This window comes from Halichondria panicea, chromosome 6, assembly GCF_963675165.1.
Source record: "Halichondria panicea chromosome 6, odHalPani1.1, whole genome shotgun sequence".
In the NCBI taxonomy this organism is placed as follows: domain Eukaryota; kingdom Metazoa; phylum Porifera; class Demospongiae; order Suberitida; family Halichondriidae; genus Halichondria; species Halichondria panicea.
Genome location: NC_087382.1, coordinates 3,267,333 through 3,282,750, shown reverse-complemented (window position 1 = coordinate 3,282,750; position 15,418 = coordinate 3,267,333). Strand labels below are relative to the sequence as shown.

The window sequence follows — 15,418 nt, the reverse complement described above, 5'->3', positions numbered from 1 at the left end:
CAACGCGCATGCGCGTTTGAGGGACACTCCCATTTTTTGATCTGATAACAAGAAACTGCCAAGCCGGATAATCGAGGTTCCGGATAATGGAGGGCCGGATAATCGAGGTTCTACTGTAACATCACAACGCTCGCAAAATTCGCACTAATTGATTTGTGATGTCGCCAGTAGTATCACGTGACAGGCTAGTGTAAAGGAACTAAACAAAGTGATTGCTGAAGTTGTTTAATTGTTGTGTCGGAGGAAGCCAACAAGAAGTTTGTAAACACAGGCAACAGGTAAAACAACAGTAGGTCTGTTAGCCTAGAGCGGACAGCTGATGTAGACACACACACACACACATCACATCACATTATTGACTTTGTTGTGATACATAATTATATGTAGCTAGCTAGCTGTACTACATGCATCCACTAGTCTTGTTATTCACTAGTTATTCACTTGTAGCTGGTTAGTATGAGCTGTAGTATTCGTATTTACTGTATAGTCTATACGTGGCCTGCATCTCTTAATTACTAACATAATTTGTGGGTGTGTGGTATCAATACCATCAATAGTCATTAGTATCACTATTAATTGCTTCCCATGGTTTTATTACACCCTCTCCCTGCTCAGGTAACTATGGGCAACTGCTGTGGGGTGAGCCCTGTTCTCAACGAGGAAGCTACTTACAGCCAAGGGAGTCAAAACTTAGAGGTCAGCGTTCAGAGCAACGCGGCCACCAACTCTCACTATATGGCCGAGACGAGCGGCTATGTTAGTAGTCACATGAGTGGTCACATGACTCCGGACAGTCTCACAGAGCCGGAACCTGAGCCAAAACAGTTGGAGCATATAGCAGATAGGGAAGGTACATTATATAGACCTCCCTAAAGAGACCACCTCTCTATTGAGACCACTCAGTACTGTCCCTACAATGCTATCACTATGACTTTGTATTCTCTTCATTCTCCAGATCTCACTAATCAGAAAGGAACGATGTTTCTAGAGCACTCAAAGAAAGCAAAGAGAATGTTAGCTAGAAATGGTGAGTACATCCAATACAAGTCAAATTGATGCGATAATTTTCAGCCTGTTTTCAGGAAACTTAGACCATGGCCTATATTAAATTATACCTATATATGCATTGTAAACATGTTCTTTCTCTTGCCCTATAATATAGATAATAGTTCAATCAATTGTCAAGAAAGTTTGCTTTAAATATTGACAGAACCTGATAGTATGCCCCCCCCCCCTTCCCAACAGGTCGACACCACACCTACTCTGGTCGTCAACGCCACAGTAGTGCTCGGCTCTCACACGGAGGCCATTCCTCTCCTGTCCTTATTAAGAAAGCTAATTCATGTTCCACTATCTACACCGATGACAGCACTGTTAGTCTGCCCAACCTCAAATCCACTCTCAAATGGTGCGTTACGATTAACTACCGGCCTTCTATAATACAGCCAGGTTAATGGGCCCCAAAGTCTCTCCATAGCATGTGTTTGGACCTGTGTTAGCAGGCCACCCTCTATAATACAGCCAGGTTAATGGGCCCCAAAGTCTCTCCATAGCATGTGTTTGAACCTGTGTTAGCAGGCCACCCTCTATAATACAGCCACTGTTGATCTGCCCAGGAGTAACTGCTGTATAGACAGGTTTTCATTGTACTATACATGGCATGATTGTACACTGGCATACGCTGTTACAGAAGTGGCTTAACATTCTTAGCTGAGTGTGGAGTGTTATTTTGTACGCTACATGTATGTAGCTCTAGGGAATATTAGCCGCTAGTTTTAGTGCATTTGGGTAGATTTTCAATAATTATGGTTGCTGTGGTTGTTATATTAACTGTTATGGTTGATGGTTCTTCTCCTCTGCAGTGTATCTCTGGCAGTCTTTTACCACATAAAGAACAGGTAAGCACATTATTACATGTACAAGGAATAGGTTACTAAATATGGAAATTGACAGAGCCCTTTTTTAACAATTTTGCACATAATATCATTGTACATTTATAGAGCTACAGTTGTACATAAGTCATGCATACATGTACATTGCAACCCTGTTTCAAGACTAGTGTACAAAGCCTCCTCCCTCCTACTGTAGGGACAGAGGTAGAGAGCCCCGGACACTGCCAGGCTTTGATGAGAAGCTACACCCACTAACTGTAAGCAAACTGTGTGTATGCTTTGTGATTATTATTTCGATATACCTCAAACGCAACATTTTTGTATGATGATTCTTACCCATTTTTTGGGAATGGCCCAAAGAATTGTGTATACAACACACCTCACACACACCCACACCTCACACACACCCACACCTCACACACACACTCACACACACACCCACACAGAAAGAGGAGATACCCTCCCACTATGGCGACTACACACCCGATCACAAGCTCATCTACAAGTTCATCAAGACTCTGTTCCATGCTGCACAGCTGACTGCAGAGTGTGGCATCATTACGCTCGTGAGAACACATATCTGTGTGCACTTGTGTTGATTCAGTATACCCTAGGCTATGTACACGTCTCTGTATTAGATCATGTTCGCCATAAATACTGCAATCTGATTGGCTAAAGGAAGTGTTCTATCCAACTTAGAAAATCATGTACTTCACTTAGAAAATCATGTATCAAAGAACATTCAAATCTGGTTGGCTAGATACTCATGGTTGCTCTGATCTATGATGCTTAGACACTGTTATTAAATCGTCACATGTACTCTAGTAGTGTACACAGCATGTATTGTAATTGTATCGGCATATGTACTCAAGGGAATCCCTTTCATTAGCTATGTACTTTGACTGCTCATGTTCGCATTCTAGCACTTTTAATGTGTCTATCGTATGTTTGGTTGCAAAGATTCATGTTCAGCTATTAGCATCCCTCCCTTCAGATCTATCTTGAGAGGCTCCTGCATTATTCTGAGCTGGACCTCCATCCTAGTAACTGGAAGAGGATCTTATTAGGAGCTATACTATTAGCCTCCAAAGTATGGGACGACCAAGCCGGTAAGCATTGTCAAGAGTCCATAATCAAAGAGAGAGAGTATCGAACAAAGCCTTGCCTTGCATCAGGTGTATCCCGGAAAGTAACGTGACTTCCTGCTTGGTAACTGACCAATCCGAGCTCCTAGAGCCGCCAATATTTTACCGCTAAATTGATTTAATTGGTCATGCATGCGTTTTAGACAGGAAGTCTCCGAATACATCTAATGCAAGGCTTTGATGAATGTTCGATACTTGCCTGACTAAGCTGTACACAAATATTATTTTTATGTATGCATCATGTTTTCAATTGTATAGTTTGGAACGTGGACTACTGTCAGATTCTGAGGGACATTACAGTGGAGGACATGTGAGTTGTGTGTGAGGTGTGTGTGAGGTGTGAGGGGTGTGTGTGGTGTGGGTGAGTTGTGTGTGATGTGTGTGTGAGGTGTGAGGGGTGTGTGTGATGTGTGAGGTGTGTGTGAGGTGTGAGGGTAGTAACACGTACACTACCTTAAATGTGACATTTGAACATTTCCCCGCCTATAATTATAGCACCATATAAATTCATTTGTTTAGTCTGTACATTTTTAGTGTCGTCTTAAATCGAATTATAATATATAATATTGTGTGTTGTGTGTTGTGTGCAAGCATGCCACTAGGCTTCAGTGTGGATGTACTATATGGCTTAGCATGTTTATATATTAGGCAAATTGGGCTTTCAACTCTTGTTGGTTGTGACAAGCATGTGTATGTACAACTGTACACACAGTCTAAAAAAGCTGTTTTGAGGAAGCTCTTGTGTGGTCTCTTTAGGGATAGCATTGTAGGGACAGTACTGAGTGGTCTCTATAGAGAGGTGGTTTCTTTAGGGAAGTCAACAGTGATAGCATTGTAGGGACAGTACTGAGTGGTCTCAATAGAGAGGTGGTCTCTTTAGGGAGGTCAATAGTGATAGCATTGTAGGGACAGTACTGAGTGGTCTCTTTAGGGAGGTACAATCACGGCTTGTATTCATTTGCAGGAATGAACTAGAGAGAGTGTATCTGGAGCAACTTCAGTTCAACATCAATGTACTGAGCAGTACCTACGCCAAGTATTACTTTGACCTGAGATCACTTGCCGAAGACAACGGACTCATTTTCCCCAACGAACACGAATTACTCACCAAAGAAAGAGCAAAGAAACTAGAGGTGTGTGTCAGTAGTGGTCTATTGTGTGTGAGGTATAATAGTAAGATATGTATAAGGAGGTGTACACTTGTATTAATGTAAGCATAATTATAGTGAGTTTAGTATTATAGGACAGCAGAGGAGATACGACACGCGTGCCTCGATTTGAGCGTGGGAGGAATGCCTCGATTATCCACCCACGCTCAACGTTATTGCAGAGGCTAAATCGAAGCACGCGTGTCGTACCTCCTCTGGTAGGACAGTATACTGGGTGGCCTCAATATATAGAGAGGTGATAGTTTGAGGGGGAGGTCAATAGTGTGAGCATTGTATATACATGATTCTTTATGTATTGTACATGTATACTTGTAAACATTGCATTTCTTGTATCACAATACAAGTCAAGATTGGCCGTTGATTTCCCATGACAAATCACAGCACATGTGCCTGTATAAACACACTATAATATAGTCACTATACGCCGCTCCCTCCCTTGCAGGCTATCACACAAGGAGCTGAGGACAAGTTGACCAGTGCTAGTCAGCCCAAGATGAGGAAGTCAGCCAGTAGTGAACCACTATCCCCTAAGAACATTCTCGTGCTGTCGTAGATCTATATAGGCATCTTTATTTATTACGACTTTGTACCATTGCTGCTTTTTTGTTCCACTTTAATTTTTTTAACTTCCTCCATTCTGTAATAATATTCGTGTACATGATCGAGATGAACTTTGCACTTGCCCAACAATTTTTAATATCACATGACTTACTGTGATAATTAATGAAAATTAATGATAATTATTGTCTCTCAAACACTCTTCTCTGTTTCTCCTGAGGAGCTCTTCCTCAGCACAGTCCATCACCGCCCGATCACTCTCAATGAAGAACTTGTTGTGGAAGAACGTCTGGTGATCTTTCTTAGGGTCGTACATATAGTCCAGTTGCTGTAGGTCGCCATTTGCTATAGCACAGATACTGTGTACATTCCAACCAGTGCATAGCTTCTTCTGTGCCGTGGAGAACATCCACAAATAGGACGAAGTTATGGGTATAAGATGGACGTATCTTTCATCTCTTCCACCAGGTACACCTGCATGTGATTAATTATATAATTACACTGTACTGTTGTAATGGTAGTCTCGAATTCCAGCCGGTTCTCATTGTAAGCGTGGGAGGTTCTCCGCTTACAATGAGAACCGGCTGGAATTCGAGACTAGTTGTAATAGCAGTGTCTACTTATGTACACACAATTAAGCTCCCACTAATGTGTTACTCTGCATGTACCGTATAGCGGGTAATTTTCGGGGGAAAAAATATTCGTGGTTCAGCAATATTGAGACATTTCGTGGGTAATATTTTCGTGGTTGCTGCTTGCACTGCAGGTAAAGGTAGGCAAGGTCGCTTCATTCGTGGGTAAAATATTCGTGGTCAGACCTCCAACCACGAAAACCACGAATATTTTGCCCCACGAAAATTACACGCTATACGGTATATGCACATGTATATATACCGGTTCGATTGAATAGGGAAGCAACAAAGTGCTCATCAGGCATTTTTGTATCCTCCATAAATCTCCGAAACTTAAGAGCCTCTTCGTTGTACAATAAATAATTAACAAACGTCTCCGATAGCCCGTAGTATGCAATGCTTTTGGCCATTGTGAGATTAAACGGTACAGGGTCCAATTTTTCCTTCAACTCCACCAGTGAGCGTTGGGAAAGCGAATGTTTAAGTGTCCAATATTTGACTTCGTGATTTAAATTTTTTTCGACAGTTACTGCTGAGGTACCATTCAGTTTGCTTAAAGTGTGAACCATTTCTCTATTAGTTCTCAGAGGAACTTCTTTCCCACACAGAGTGATTGCATACTTCCAAGGAAATGTGTGTCGCAGCTTGTAGAGATCTTCCATACAATTCATCTGAGCATCGACTATCGTATGCCAGGCCCATATGACATCGGCAATTTTGCTGGGTACAATCACATTGGGCAGACAGTCGGCAATGGTGACCATCAGCTTCTTAAATGGTTCACTGGACTTTTTGTCATAGTGAATGCAGTACAAATTGTGAGGTCTATAGATAACTTTGAGAAACCGAAAGATCTGATAAGGTGTCTGATAAACACTTAGAGCAAATGCTAGTGGAAATTGTCGTTCTTGCTCAGACACATAATAATCTCGGTCCAACTCTTTCTTTATCCAGTCACAACTATCAGCAAGTTTGTAAAACTCATTATCCGACGGAACTGGCCATTTGGATTTGTTATCGATCGATTTATCTTTTGCAATTTCCTCTGCATCACCCTTGAAGAGCAGCGAACAGTTGAATTCATTGACTTTCAAATTGTAGATGTCAGAATTACAACGCATCATACGAGAATCACCACGGGGGAAATGATCTGTCCACAAAAGCGAAGCAGGTCTGTGTTTCAAAAACTGTGGAAAGGAACATACAGGCCTTATATATATATGCACATGGATTATATGTACATGGAATTTCTGACCCTCTGGCTCAAAATAAGAAATTACTTTACCTTTACTATTGGAGGATTGAGCTATAGATCTACTGAATTCACTCACTAGGCCTATGCCGCAGGCAATGCATCCAAGTGTAAAGAGAATTGCAACAAACACCTTTCTTTTAGTAACTATCATTTTAGATAGATAGCAGCTACCTAGATCTATATATATCTAGCTACACATAAAGACCTTCTTGTCTGGTCTTTCTCAAGGATACGGCCGGCTAGGGCATTAGGGCCGGGGCCGGGCAAGGTAGTGCACTATCAGAGATGGATACGAGCCACGCCTCCACTTCTCTTAGGATCTGGAGGCGTGGCTCGTCGCTTAGCTAAAATGTACAGATACGTAGAACGTAGCTAGTATTATCAGTAGTACATTATAGCATAGATTATAGTAGCCATAGATTAGTAGTTTATCTCTGGTTTAGCTGAGTAGTGATGGCGCAGGCCGTGGAAGAGCTCATGAAACAAGAGTCCTCACAGATTATTGTCAGGAGGCAACGAACAACCGATTCTGAAGTCAGTGATAGCTCTGCAGGTGGTACAGGTACAGGCTGGAGCCCCATGGCCAGCACTACCAAATTCAACATGCTTGATATTCCGTGAGTTGCTATAGTAGCTACTGCCTAGATACTGTAGCCACTGTACCCTGTATGTGTAGACTGAGTGTGTGGGTGTTCACTATTTGTGTTCAGATGGTTTCATCCTAACTTGATAAGACATCACGCCGAGGCTGAGCTGGGAAATTCAGAAGAGGGTGTGTATCTACTCCGTCCCAAAATGAAGGGTGGTCAAGTGGTGGAGGGGTACTCACTCGATATAAGGTGAAGTGTAACTAGGCCCTTGTCCTCACTCCTATAGACTGCTATTTTTTTTCTAGGCCTGGATATAGGAGGCCGTGCCCATGCATGCAGTAAAATTAATGTGTCAATTAATCTAAGAGATGTGTATGGTATATCTGTACTTTGCAAAAGCTTTGTGTGTCCAAGTGTGATAATAAATTACCGTGTGTTGTTAGATGCTTTGTTTTCATAACATTTATTAAGTGATAAACAAGTATCATAAACTTTCAATTGTTCATCAATCTCGCTCAGATCTGCACATTCTGTGAAACACTTCAGAATAAATGTACATAAAGGAAGCCTCGTTTTTGGACAAGAAACTTTCTCTGACCTCGAATCATTTCTCCAGCACTTTAGGAATTACCCTCTTATTGGGGACGAAACAGGTACACTCATTCTCATTAATTAACTATAGCTAAAAAATTAATTTAGAGCCGTTGTTTGTGGGAATGGTGAAATAATAACTATAAGCAGTCCATATATAATTATATATATACATAGCATTGGACCTGTATTAGCAGGCCACCCTCTATAATACAGCCAGGTTAATGGGCCCCAAAGTCTCTCCATAGCATGTGTTTGGACCTGTGTTAGCAGGCCACCCTCTATAATACAGCCAGGTTAATGGGCCCCAAAGTCTCTCCATAGCATGTGTTTGGACCTGTGTTAGCAGGCCACCCTCTATAATACAGCCAGGTTAATGGGCCTCAAAGTCTCCATAGCATGTGTTTGGACCTGTGTTAGCAGGCCACCCTCTATAATACAGCCAGGTTAATGGGCCCCAAAGTCTCTCCATAGCATGTGTTTGGACCTGTGTTAGCAGGCCACCCTCTATAATACAGCCCATGCAAGGAGGGTGACCACTATATAGATAGGTTTCACAGTAACACTTGAGGAAGGTGGTTATTGTCTGTCATTGTTTGTATTCAGTGGTTACAAGCACCCTTAATGGACGACAGCTGTAGAATACAACCCGTTCCATTTGCGTTGTCCATGCAATTGTATGCCAGGAACTCCATGATTTGCTATGGGAATTTCGTCAAAGCTCTAGCCAGGCTGAGATCAGTTTACACAAATGAAAATGTAACTCTTTGAATTTTCTTTCAGGATACACAATATTACCTCTTTGTTGATCAACTGGTTTCCTCTACTGCATGGATATGCTTGTATACCTATGGAGCACATATAAATAAGACAAAAGATGCATAATTATGGATGTTCTATATCCTTACAGGACATCTTATTGTTTTCAAACACCCGTATCCGAGAGACGTAGATGAGATGCATGATTATAGTAACGTTACAGAGCATTTCATTCCAGAGAGAAGAATCAGCGAAGAAATAGCTGCTAATACAGAAGCTAAAACATACTCGGTGAGTTATTGTTGACATTATCAAGTGGTTGGTGTTGGGAAGAATGCCACAATGTAAACACTGTCTGCACACAAAAGCACATGTTAAGTGTACTCTTACAAAAGCCTTGGGGCGATAATTTGACAAAGACTTTTTAATCATAAACACACATGCAGTTAGTGTCAAAAGAAGGCTACCTAGTCAAGTTGGGAAATGTTGTTAAGGTAGGTTGGAACCATATATAATTATGACAGCTTAATTATAGGTTACTTTATATAGACTTGGAAACGAAGATGGTTTGTTCTGAAGAATGAAGAGCTTCGATACTTTTCTAGAGACAGTGTAAGTTGATTATTCACTCCGACACTCGTGCAGTGGTGACTCACATTTCAAACATGTAGGATAAACAACCGATTCGGGTCATCAACCTTCGAGAAGTTACTGAAGTGAAGGCGTGCGACTTACATCCCATTCATAGGAAAACAAATGCATTCAGGTATACACACACCTACACCCACGCCCACACACACACACACACACACACACAAACCCTCACAGATTGGTCCTTCCTTCTCGAACGTTCTTCATTCAAGCACCTAATCCCACTGTCAGAGACGAGTGGATACATGTGCTCGACTTTAAACTGGTAAGATTCATTTTGTGCAAAAAGCTATATGCATACATGGTCGGACAAAATAATGTACATGTTCATATAATTATACAGGCGTGTGTATAAATTATAGTACATTATATATGCATTGTTCAAGCTCGAGTACTACAGTGCACATTGACTGTAATGATCAGTAAACCAATTGAACGAACGAAGTATATTCTCTTAACAATCCGCACACACACGTTTGTGACCCCAGTACACACGCAACTCCTCAAATATACATTCCTTCCTGCACACATACATGCACTGTCACACTTACAGAATGAGCTACAAGAAGCCAGGAAAAGAAGTTCTACTGATACGACCGAGAAACAAGTATTACAAGGATCAACCCCAAATTAGTAATAACTCAAACAACAGTTGATTTTTATTCCTGACAGTGCATGTCTGATCTATAATTAATTGTATGTGTGTGTCCATCAAGATTAATATTCGATTAACAGATATGTACTCAAGTCTTTGTTGAATGTTTCAGTGAACAATGCAAATATCTCCTATAATTATTTTACAAGTACTATTGTATGAGACTATGCACTGAGTAATCACCATGGCCACAGTTATTGCTCATATACAACATGCCAGTAGAGTGTTGGGACTAGCTAATGATTATGCTTTACATTATACAGGCTGTAGAAATAACTTAAAAGTGATTAATTAATTACACAGAAAAATTATAGTTTATATAATATGCATTGTTCAAGCTCGAGTACTACAAAAAATTAAAATTAAAATTAAATCAATTGTACATGTCTCTCAAACACTCTTCTCTGTTTCTCCTGAGGAGCTCTTCCTCAGCACAGTCCATCACCGCCCGATCACTCTCAATGAAGAACTTGTTGTGGAAGAACGTCTGGTGATCTTTCTTAGGGTCGTACATATAGTCCAGTCGATGTAGGTCGCCACTGGATACGATACAAATACTATGTACATTGTTTCCATGGCAATATCTCTGCCATGTTTGCTGTACATCTAGCCATATATACGAAGAGGTGGTAGGTATTAGCATTGAGTAATTTTCATTTTTTCAACCAGGTACACCTGCATATAATTTACACGAGAAAAATAAGTTTAATAGCTAGCTGGTAAAACAGAAATGTCTGGCTATAGCTATTGGCAAGGTATATATACATGTATGTTATATGTGTATATGAGACTGCATGACTACGGTACCGATATATCTACCTGTCGTATTGAATAGAGTGGCTATAAAGTGCTCGTCCGGTATCATGGTGTGATCCATGAATCTTCGAAACCTGTCAGCCATATCACTGTGTAGCAGGAATTGAACAAAGGCTTCTGAGAGTCCAAAATAAGCCATACTCTTGGAAATAGTGAGATTAAATGGTATGGGTGCAAGTCTTTGTTCAGACTGAGTCACGATTCTATTTTTCAAGTAATGTTCATATGTCCAATAATCGTATTCAAACTCGTTGTTTTGTTTCACCTCTACAGCTGAAGTACCGTTCAACTTGCTCAAAGTGTGAACCATTTCTCTATTAGTTCTCAGAGGAACTTCTTTCCCACACAGAGTGATTGCATACTTCCAAGGAAATGTGTGTTGCAGCTTGTAGAGATCTTCTATACAATTCATCTGAGCATCGACAACATCGTATGCCAGCCCCATATGACATCGGCAATTTTGCTGGGTACAATCACATTGGGCAGACAGTCAGCAATGGTGACCATCAGCTTCTTGAATGATTCGCTGGACTTTTTGTCGTAGTGAATGCAGTACAAATTTTGAGGTCTATAGATGACTTTGAGAAACCGAAATATCTGATAAGGTGTCTGATAAACACTTAGAGCAAATGCTAGTGGAAATTGCCGTTCTTGCTCAGACACATAATAACCTGGGTCCAACTCTTTCTTTATCCAGTCACAACTGCTGGCATAGCGATAAAATTCATGATTTGACGGAACTGGCCACTTTTGTTTTTTATGACCAAATTTTACTTTATGCACTTCGATTGAACTCCCCTTGAAGAGATTTGTACAATTCAAAAAACGAGGTCTTAAAGAGTCAATTGCATACCTGTGACTGTTACACACTTCTGATAAATCATGAGTGTCCTTTAGTTTAGATAGCCAAGCTGAAACTGTCCTTTCTTCTTTATCAATACTTTTGTAGTGAGATGAGTTAGTGCTCTCATGATGAGTGAGGAGACTTTGTGATTGTTTTGATAGTGAATCTGAAATGTTAGCAGTCTTCACTGGGGCAGGTCCAGGCAGCACCTATATTTACAGTGATTTAACCATTCATACTTCAACTTTCAATGCTAAATTCCAAGTAAGAAATATCCAGCCTCTTGGTCATGCATGTCACAAGGTAGACTATTATTTTTGGTTACAAAACAAGTACCGATAATTATAGCCTAATTTCAATGAACCTATGTACACTGTATGACATGTGTTGCTTCCACAATGTACCGTATGGCACACATGCAGTTATTATAAACGCATTCTATGCAGTGGAGGAGGCACAATTCTTTCTGTTATGGGAAGCTTGAATTACATGCAGGGAAGCTTGAATTACATGCAGGGATGCAAAGGTCGTGTAATCATTGAATAGCTCTTTAAAGCATAACTGGATTCAAAGATCATTATAAAAGTCAACGTAGTACGTAGCTAAAGCAAATTATACCAGATCACATGCAAATGAACATAAATGTTGCTATAATTTTATAGACTGTATAATAATCATAGGGACATGTGCATACATCAGATTCTTCAAAAGAACTCCATTTTTAACTGTAACTATAACCATTTAATGTAACTAGAGCTTCAACTGCTAGGGACATAAACCAGCCATTACTTCTAGTGCGATGGCAAGCTTGCTAGCTAGCTATTTTGTTAAGCAATGGCATGCAATTGCAACTTACTGACACTGTAGTCCATCCCAGTATGAAACCTGCACCCAGAAGAACCACAGCAGTATATAGTTTCTGCAATACTATCACTACCATCAGATTTCACTTATAACTGGCTTGTTATTAAAACACCTACAGTAGTATTAATTAAAGTCCTTTAGAATGGGCATTATGCATGCACGGAGTCAATCCGCGGTTTAGCCTCGAGGTTTCTTCTGACCAGAGGTATGCACAACATGTAACGTTGGCAAACCCATCACATCTGCAAAGCCCAAAAAGTTTTAATTACAAGGACATTCCACAGTTGCATGATTTTTATTCATGGCAGCGAGTGCACGTGTCGTCTGATCTATATATACTGCAATCAAGATTAATTTTCGCTTAGCATAGCTCATGCATGTACTTGCTGTAGAAAAAAAATTAAAAAAAGAGTATAAAATAAATCAATTGTACATGTCAGTCAAACACTCTTCTCTGTTTCTCCTGAGGAGCTCTTCCTCAGCACAGTCCATCACCGCCCGATCACTCTCAATGAAGAACTTGTTGTGGAAGAAAGTCTGATGATCTTTCTTAGGGTCGTACATATAGTCCAGTCGATTTAGGTCGCCACTGGATACGATACAAACACTGTGTACATTGTTTCCATGGCAATATCTCTGCCATGTTTGCTGTACATCAACTAGCCATATATACGAAGAGGTGGTGGGTATTAGCATTGAGTAATTTTCATTTTTTCCACCAGGTACACCTGCATACAAGAAAAACAATAGTTAGCTCTGGCTGTAGAACATAATTTTCTGCATTGGCAAGGTACCATATAGCAGGTTATTTTCGAGGCACTAAACTTTCGCAGATTGCCAAATTAAACTAAAACATTCTGAGGCTTTTATTTTTTAGGATTACCCCTACAAGCAGAGAAGTTTCAATACCCCAATTTTCGTGTTTCTGGGGTCAATCCTCGAAACCGGCTCGAAAATAACCATATTACACATGAGACTGTACTACCGATACCTGTCATATTGAATAGAGTGGCTATAAAGTGCTCGTCCGGTATCTTAGTGTGATCCATGAATCTTCGAAACTCGGCGACCATATCACTGTGTAGCAGAAATTGAACAAAGGTTTTTGAGAGTCCAAAATAAGCCATGCTCTTGGAAATAGTTAGATTAAATGGTATGGGTGCAAGTCTTTGTTCAGACTGAGTCACGATTCTATTTTTCAAGTAATGTTCGTATGTCCAATAATCGTATTCATACTCCTTGTTTTGTTCCACATCTATAGCTGAAGTGCCGTTCAACTTGCTTAAAGTGTGAACCATTTCTCTATTAGTTCTCAGGGGAACTTCTTTCCCACACAGAGTGATTGCATACTTCCAAGGAAATTTGTATCGCAGCTTGTAGAGATCTTCCATACAATTCATCTGAGCATCGACTATCGTATGCCAGCCCCATATGACATCGGCAATTTTGCTGGGCACAATCACATTGGGCAGACAGTCGGCAATGGTGACCATCAGCTTCTGGAATGGTTCGATGGACTTTTTGTCGTAGTGAATGCAGTACAAATTGTGACGTCTATAGATGACTTTGAGAAACCGAAATATTTGATAAGGTGACTGATAAACATTTAGAGCAAATGCTAGTGGAAATTGCCGTTCTTGCTCAGACACATAATAACCTGGGTCCAACTCTTTCTTTATCCAGTCACAACTGCTGGCATAGCGATAAAACTCATTATCTGATGGAATTGGCCACTTTTGTTTTTTTTGACCAAATTTTACTTTATGCACCTCGATTGAACTCCCCTTGAAGAGATTTGTACAATTCAAAAAACGAGGTCTTAAAGAGTCAATTGCATACCTGTGACTGTTACACACTTCTGATAAATATAAATCATGAGTGTCCTTTAGTTTAGATAGCCAAGCTGAAACTCTCCTTTCTTCTTTATCAATACTTTTGTAGTGAGATGAGTTAGTGCTGCTCTCATGATGAGCGAGGAGACTTTGTGAATGTTTTGATAGTGATTCTGAAATGTTAGCAGTCTTCACTGGGGCAGGCCCAGGCAGCACCTATATTTACAGTGATTTTAACCATTCATACTTCAACTTTCAATGCTAAATTCCTAGTAAGAAATATCCAGCCTCTTGGTCATGCATGTCACGAGGTAGACTATTATTTTCGACTTTATTTGGTTACAAAACAATTAAGTACCGATAATTATAGCCTAATTTCAATGAACCTATGTACACTGTATGACATGTGTTGCTTCCACAATGTACCGTATGGCACACATGCAGTCATGCAGTCATGCAGTCATGCAGTCATGCAGTCATGCAGTCATGCAGCAGTCATTATAAACACATTCTCTGCAGTGGAGGAGGCACAATTCTTTATGTCATGGGAAACTTGAATTACATGCAGGAATGCAAAGGTCGTGTAATCATTGAATAGCTCGTTAAAGCATAACCGGATTCAAAGGTCATTATAAAAGTCAACGTAGTAGCTAAAGCAAATTATACCAGATCACATGCAAATGAACATGAATGTTGCTATAATTTTATAGACTGTATATATAATAATCATAGGGACATGTGCATACATCAGATTCTTCAAAAGAACTCCATTTTTAACTGTAACCATAACCATTTAATGCAACTAGAGCTTCAACTGCTAGGGACGTAAACCAGCCATTACTTCTAGTGCGATGGCAAGCTTGCTAGCTAGCTATTTTGTTAAGCAATGGCATGCAATTGCAACTTACTGTAGTCCATCCCAGTATAAAACCTGCACCCAGAAGAACCACAGCAGTATAGAGTTTCTGCAATACTATCACTGCCATCAGATTTCACTTATAACTGGCTTGTTATTAAAACACCTACAGCAGTATTAATTAAAGTCCTTTAGAATGGGCATTATATATGCATGCGCAACGGAGTCAATCCGCGGTTTAGCCTCGAGGTTTCTTCTGACCAGAGGTATGCACAACATGTAACGTGAGCAAACCCCATCACATCTGCA

General features: G+C 40.3%; 4 protein-coding genes across 6 annotated transcripts; 2 read left to right on the top strand and 2 right to left on the bottom strand.

The window, feature by feature from the left end:
- The first annotated feature begins 125 nt into the window (after nt 1–125).
- On the top strand, nt 126–4,888 carry LOC135336982 (cyclin-Y-like protein 1). The gene is made up of 11 exons (XM_064532877.1): nt 126–278; nt 616–850; nt 956–1,027; nt 1,246–1,408; nt 1,863–1,898; nt 2,089–2,149; nt 2,339–2,458; nt 2,887–3,001; nt 3,296–3,347; nt 4,002–4,170; nt 4,649–4,888. The coding sequence occupies exons 2-11, from the start codon at nt 622–624 to the stop codon at nt 4,757–4,759; spliced, it is 1,128 nt and encodes a 375-aa protein (XP_064388947.1). The 5' UTR covers nt 126–278; nt 616–621; the 3' UTR covers nt 4,760–4,888.
- LOC135336981 (beta-1,3-galactosyl-O-glycosyl-glycoprotein beta-1,6-N-acetylglucosaminyltransferase 4-like) lies at nt 4,838–6,934 on the bottom strand. 2 transcript variants are annotated; one of them, XM_064532874.1, is made up of 3 exons: nt 6,728–6,934; nt 5,659–6,583; nt 4,838–5,238 (listed from the first exon to the last, which is right to left on the bottom strand). In XM_064532874.1, the coding sequence occupies exons 1-3, from the start codon at nt 6,800–6,802 to the stop codon at nt 4,937–4,939; spliced, it is 1,302 nt and encodes a 433-aa protein (XP_064388944.1). In that variant the 5' UTR covers nt 6,803–6,934; the 3' UTR covers nt 4,838–4,936. The 2 variants fall into 2 exon arrangements, with proteins under 2 accessions (XP_064388944.1, XP_064388945.1); XM_064532875.1 differs by having other exon boundaries at nt 6,682–6,839.
- Nucleotides 6,935–6,976: 42 nt separating this feature from the next.
- Nucleotides 6,977–9,978, top strand: LOC135336984 (dual adapter for phosphotyrosine and 3-phosphotyrosine and 3-phosphoinositide-like). 2 transcript variants are annotated; one of them, XM_064532881.1, is made up of 9 exons: nt 6,977–7,268; nt 7,362–7,490; nt 7,761–7,894; nt 8,830–8,882; nt 9,038–9,085; nt 9,141–9,203; nt 9,263–9,357; nt 9,420–9,507; nt 9,796–9,978. In XM_064532881.1, exons 1-9 carry the CDS (start codon nt 7,105–7,107, stop codon nt 9,874–9,876), a joined length of 855 nt encoding a protein of 284 aa, XP_064388951.1. In that variant the 5' UTR covers nt 6,977–7,104; the 3' UTR covers nt 9,877–9,978. The 2 variants fall into 2 exon arrangements, with proteins under 2 accessions (XP_064388951.1, XP_064388949.1); XM_064532879.1 differs by having other exon boundaries at nt 6,978–7,268; nt 8,743–8,882.
- A 2,779-nt stretch (nt 9,979–12,757) lies between these two features.
- Nucleotides 12,758–15,315, bottom strand: LOC135336979 (beta-1,3-galactosyl-O-glycosyl-glycoprotein beta-1,6-N-acetylglucosaminyltransferase 4-like). Its single transcript, XM_064532872.1, has 3 exons — nt 15,162–15,315; nt 13,413–14,469; nt 12,758–13,149 (listed from the first exon to the last, which is right to left on the bottom strand). The coding sequence occupies exons 1-3, from the start codon at nt 15,237–15,239 to the stop codon at nt 12,845–12,847; spliced, it is 1,440 nt and encodes a 479-aa protein (XP_064388942.1). The 5' UTR covers nt 15,240–15,315; the 3' UTR covers nt 12,758–12,844.
- Between the last annotated feature and the right edge of the window lie 103 nt (nt 15,316–15,418).

Coding starts and splice junctions, on each gene's coding strand:
- LOC135336982 (XM_064532877.1), top strand. CDS start 622: ATGGGCAACTGCTGTGGGGTGAGCCCTGTTCTCAACGAGGAAGCTACT. Junction 851..955: donor GCATATAGCAGATAGGGAAG/GTACATTATATA, acceptor TTCATTCTCCAG/ATCTCACTAATCAGAAAGGA. Junction 4,171..4,648: donor AAAGAGCAAAGAAACTAGAG/GTGTGTGTCAGT, acceptor CCTCCCTTGCAG/GCTATCACACAAGGAGCTGA.
- LOC135336981 (XM_064532874.1), bottom strand. CDS start 6,802: ATGATAGTTACTAAAAGAAAGGTGTTTGTTGCAATTCTCTTTACACTT. Junction 6,584..6,727: donor TTGCCTGCGGCATAGGCCTA/GTGAGTGAATTC, acceptor TCCTTTCCACAG/TTTTTGAAACACAGACCTGC. Junction 5,239..5,658: donor TTCCCTATTCAATCGAACCG/GTATATATACAT, acceptor AATCACATGCAG/GTGTACCTGGTGGAAGAGAT.
- LOC135336984 (XM_064532879.1), top strand. CDS start 7,105: ATGGCGCAGGCCGTGGAAGAGCTCATGAAACAAGAGTCCTCACAGATT. Junction 9,204..9,262: donor GATACTTTTCTAGAGACAGT/GTAAGTTGATTA, acceptor TCAAACATGTAG/GATAAACAACCGATTCGGGT. Junction 9,508..9,795: donor ATGTGCTCGACTTTAAACTG/GTAAGATTCATT, acceptor TCACACTTACAG/AATGAGCTACAAGAAGCCAG.
- LOC135336979 (XM_064532872.1), bottom strand. CDS start 15,239: ATGGCAGTGATAGTATTGCAGAAACTCTATACTGCTGTGGTTCTTCTG. Junction 14,470..15,161: donor TTATACTGGGATGGACTACA/GTAAGTTGCAAT, acceptor CTGTAAATATAG/GTGCTGCCTGGGCCTGCCCC. Junction 13,150..13,412: donor CACTCTATTCAATATGACAG/GTATCGGTAGTA, acceptor TCTTGTATGCAG/GTGTACCTGGTGGAAAAAAT.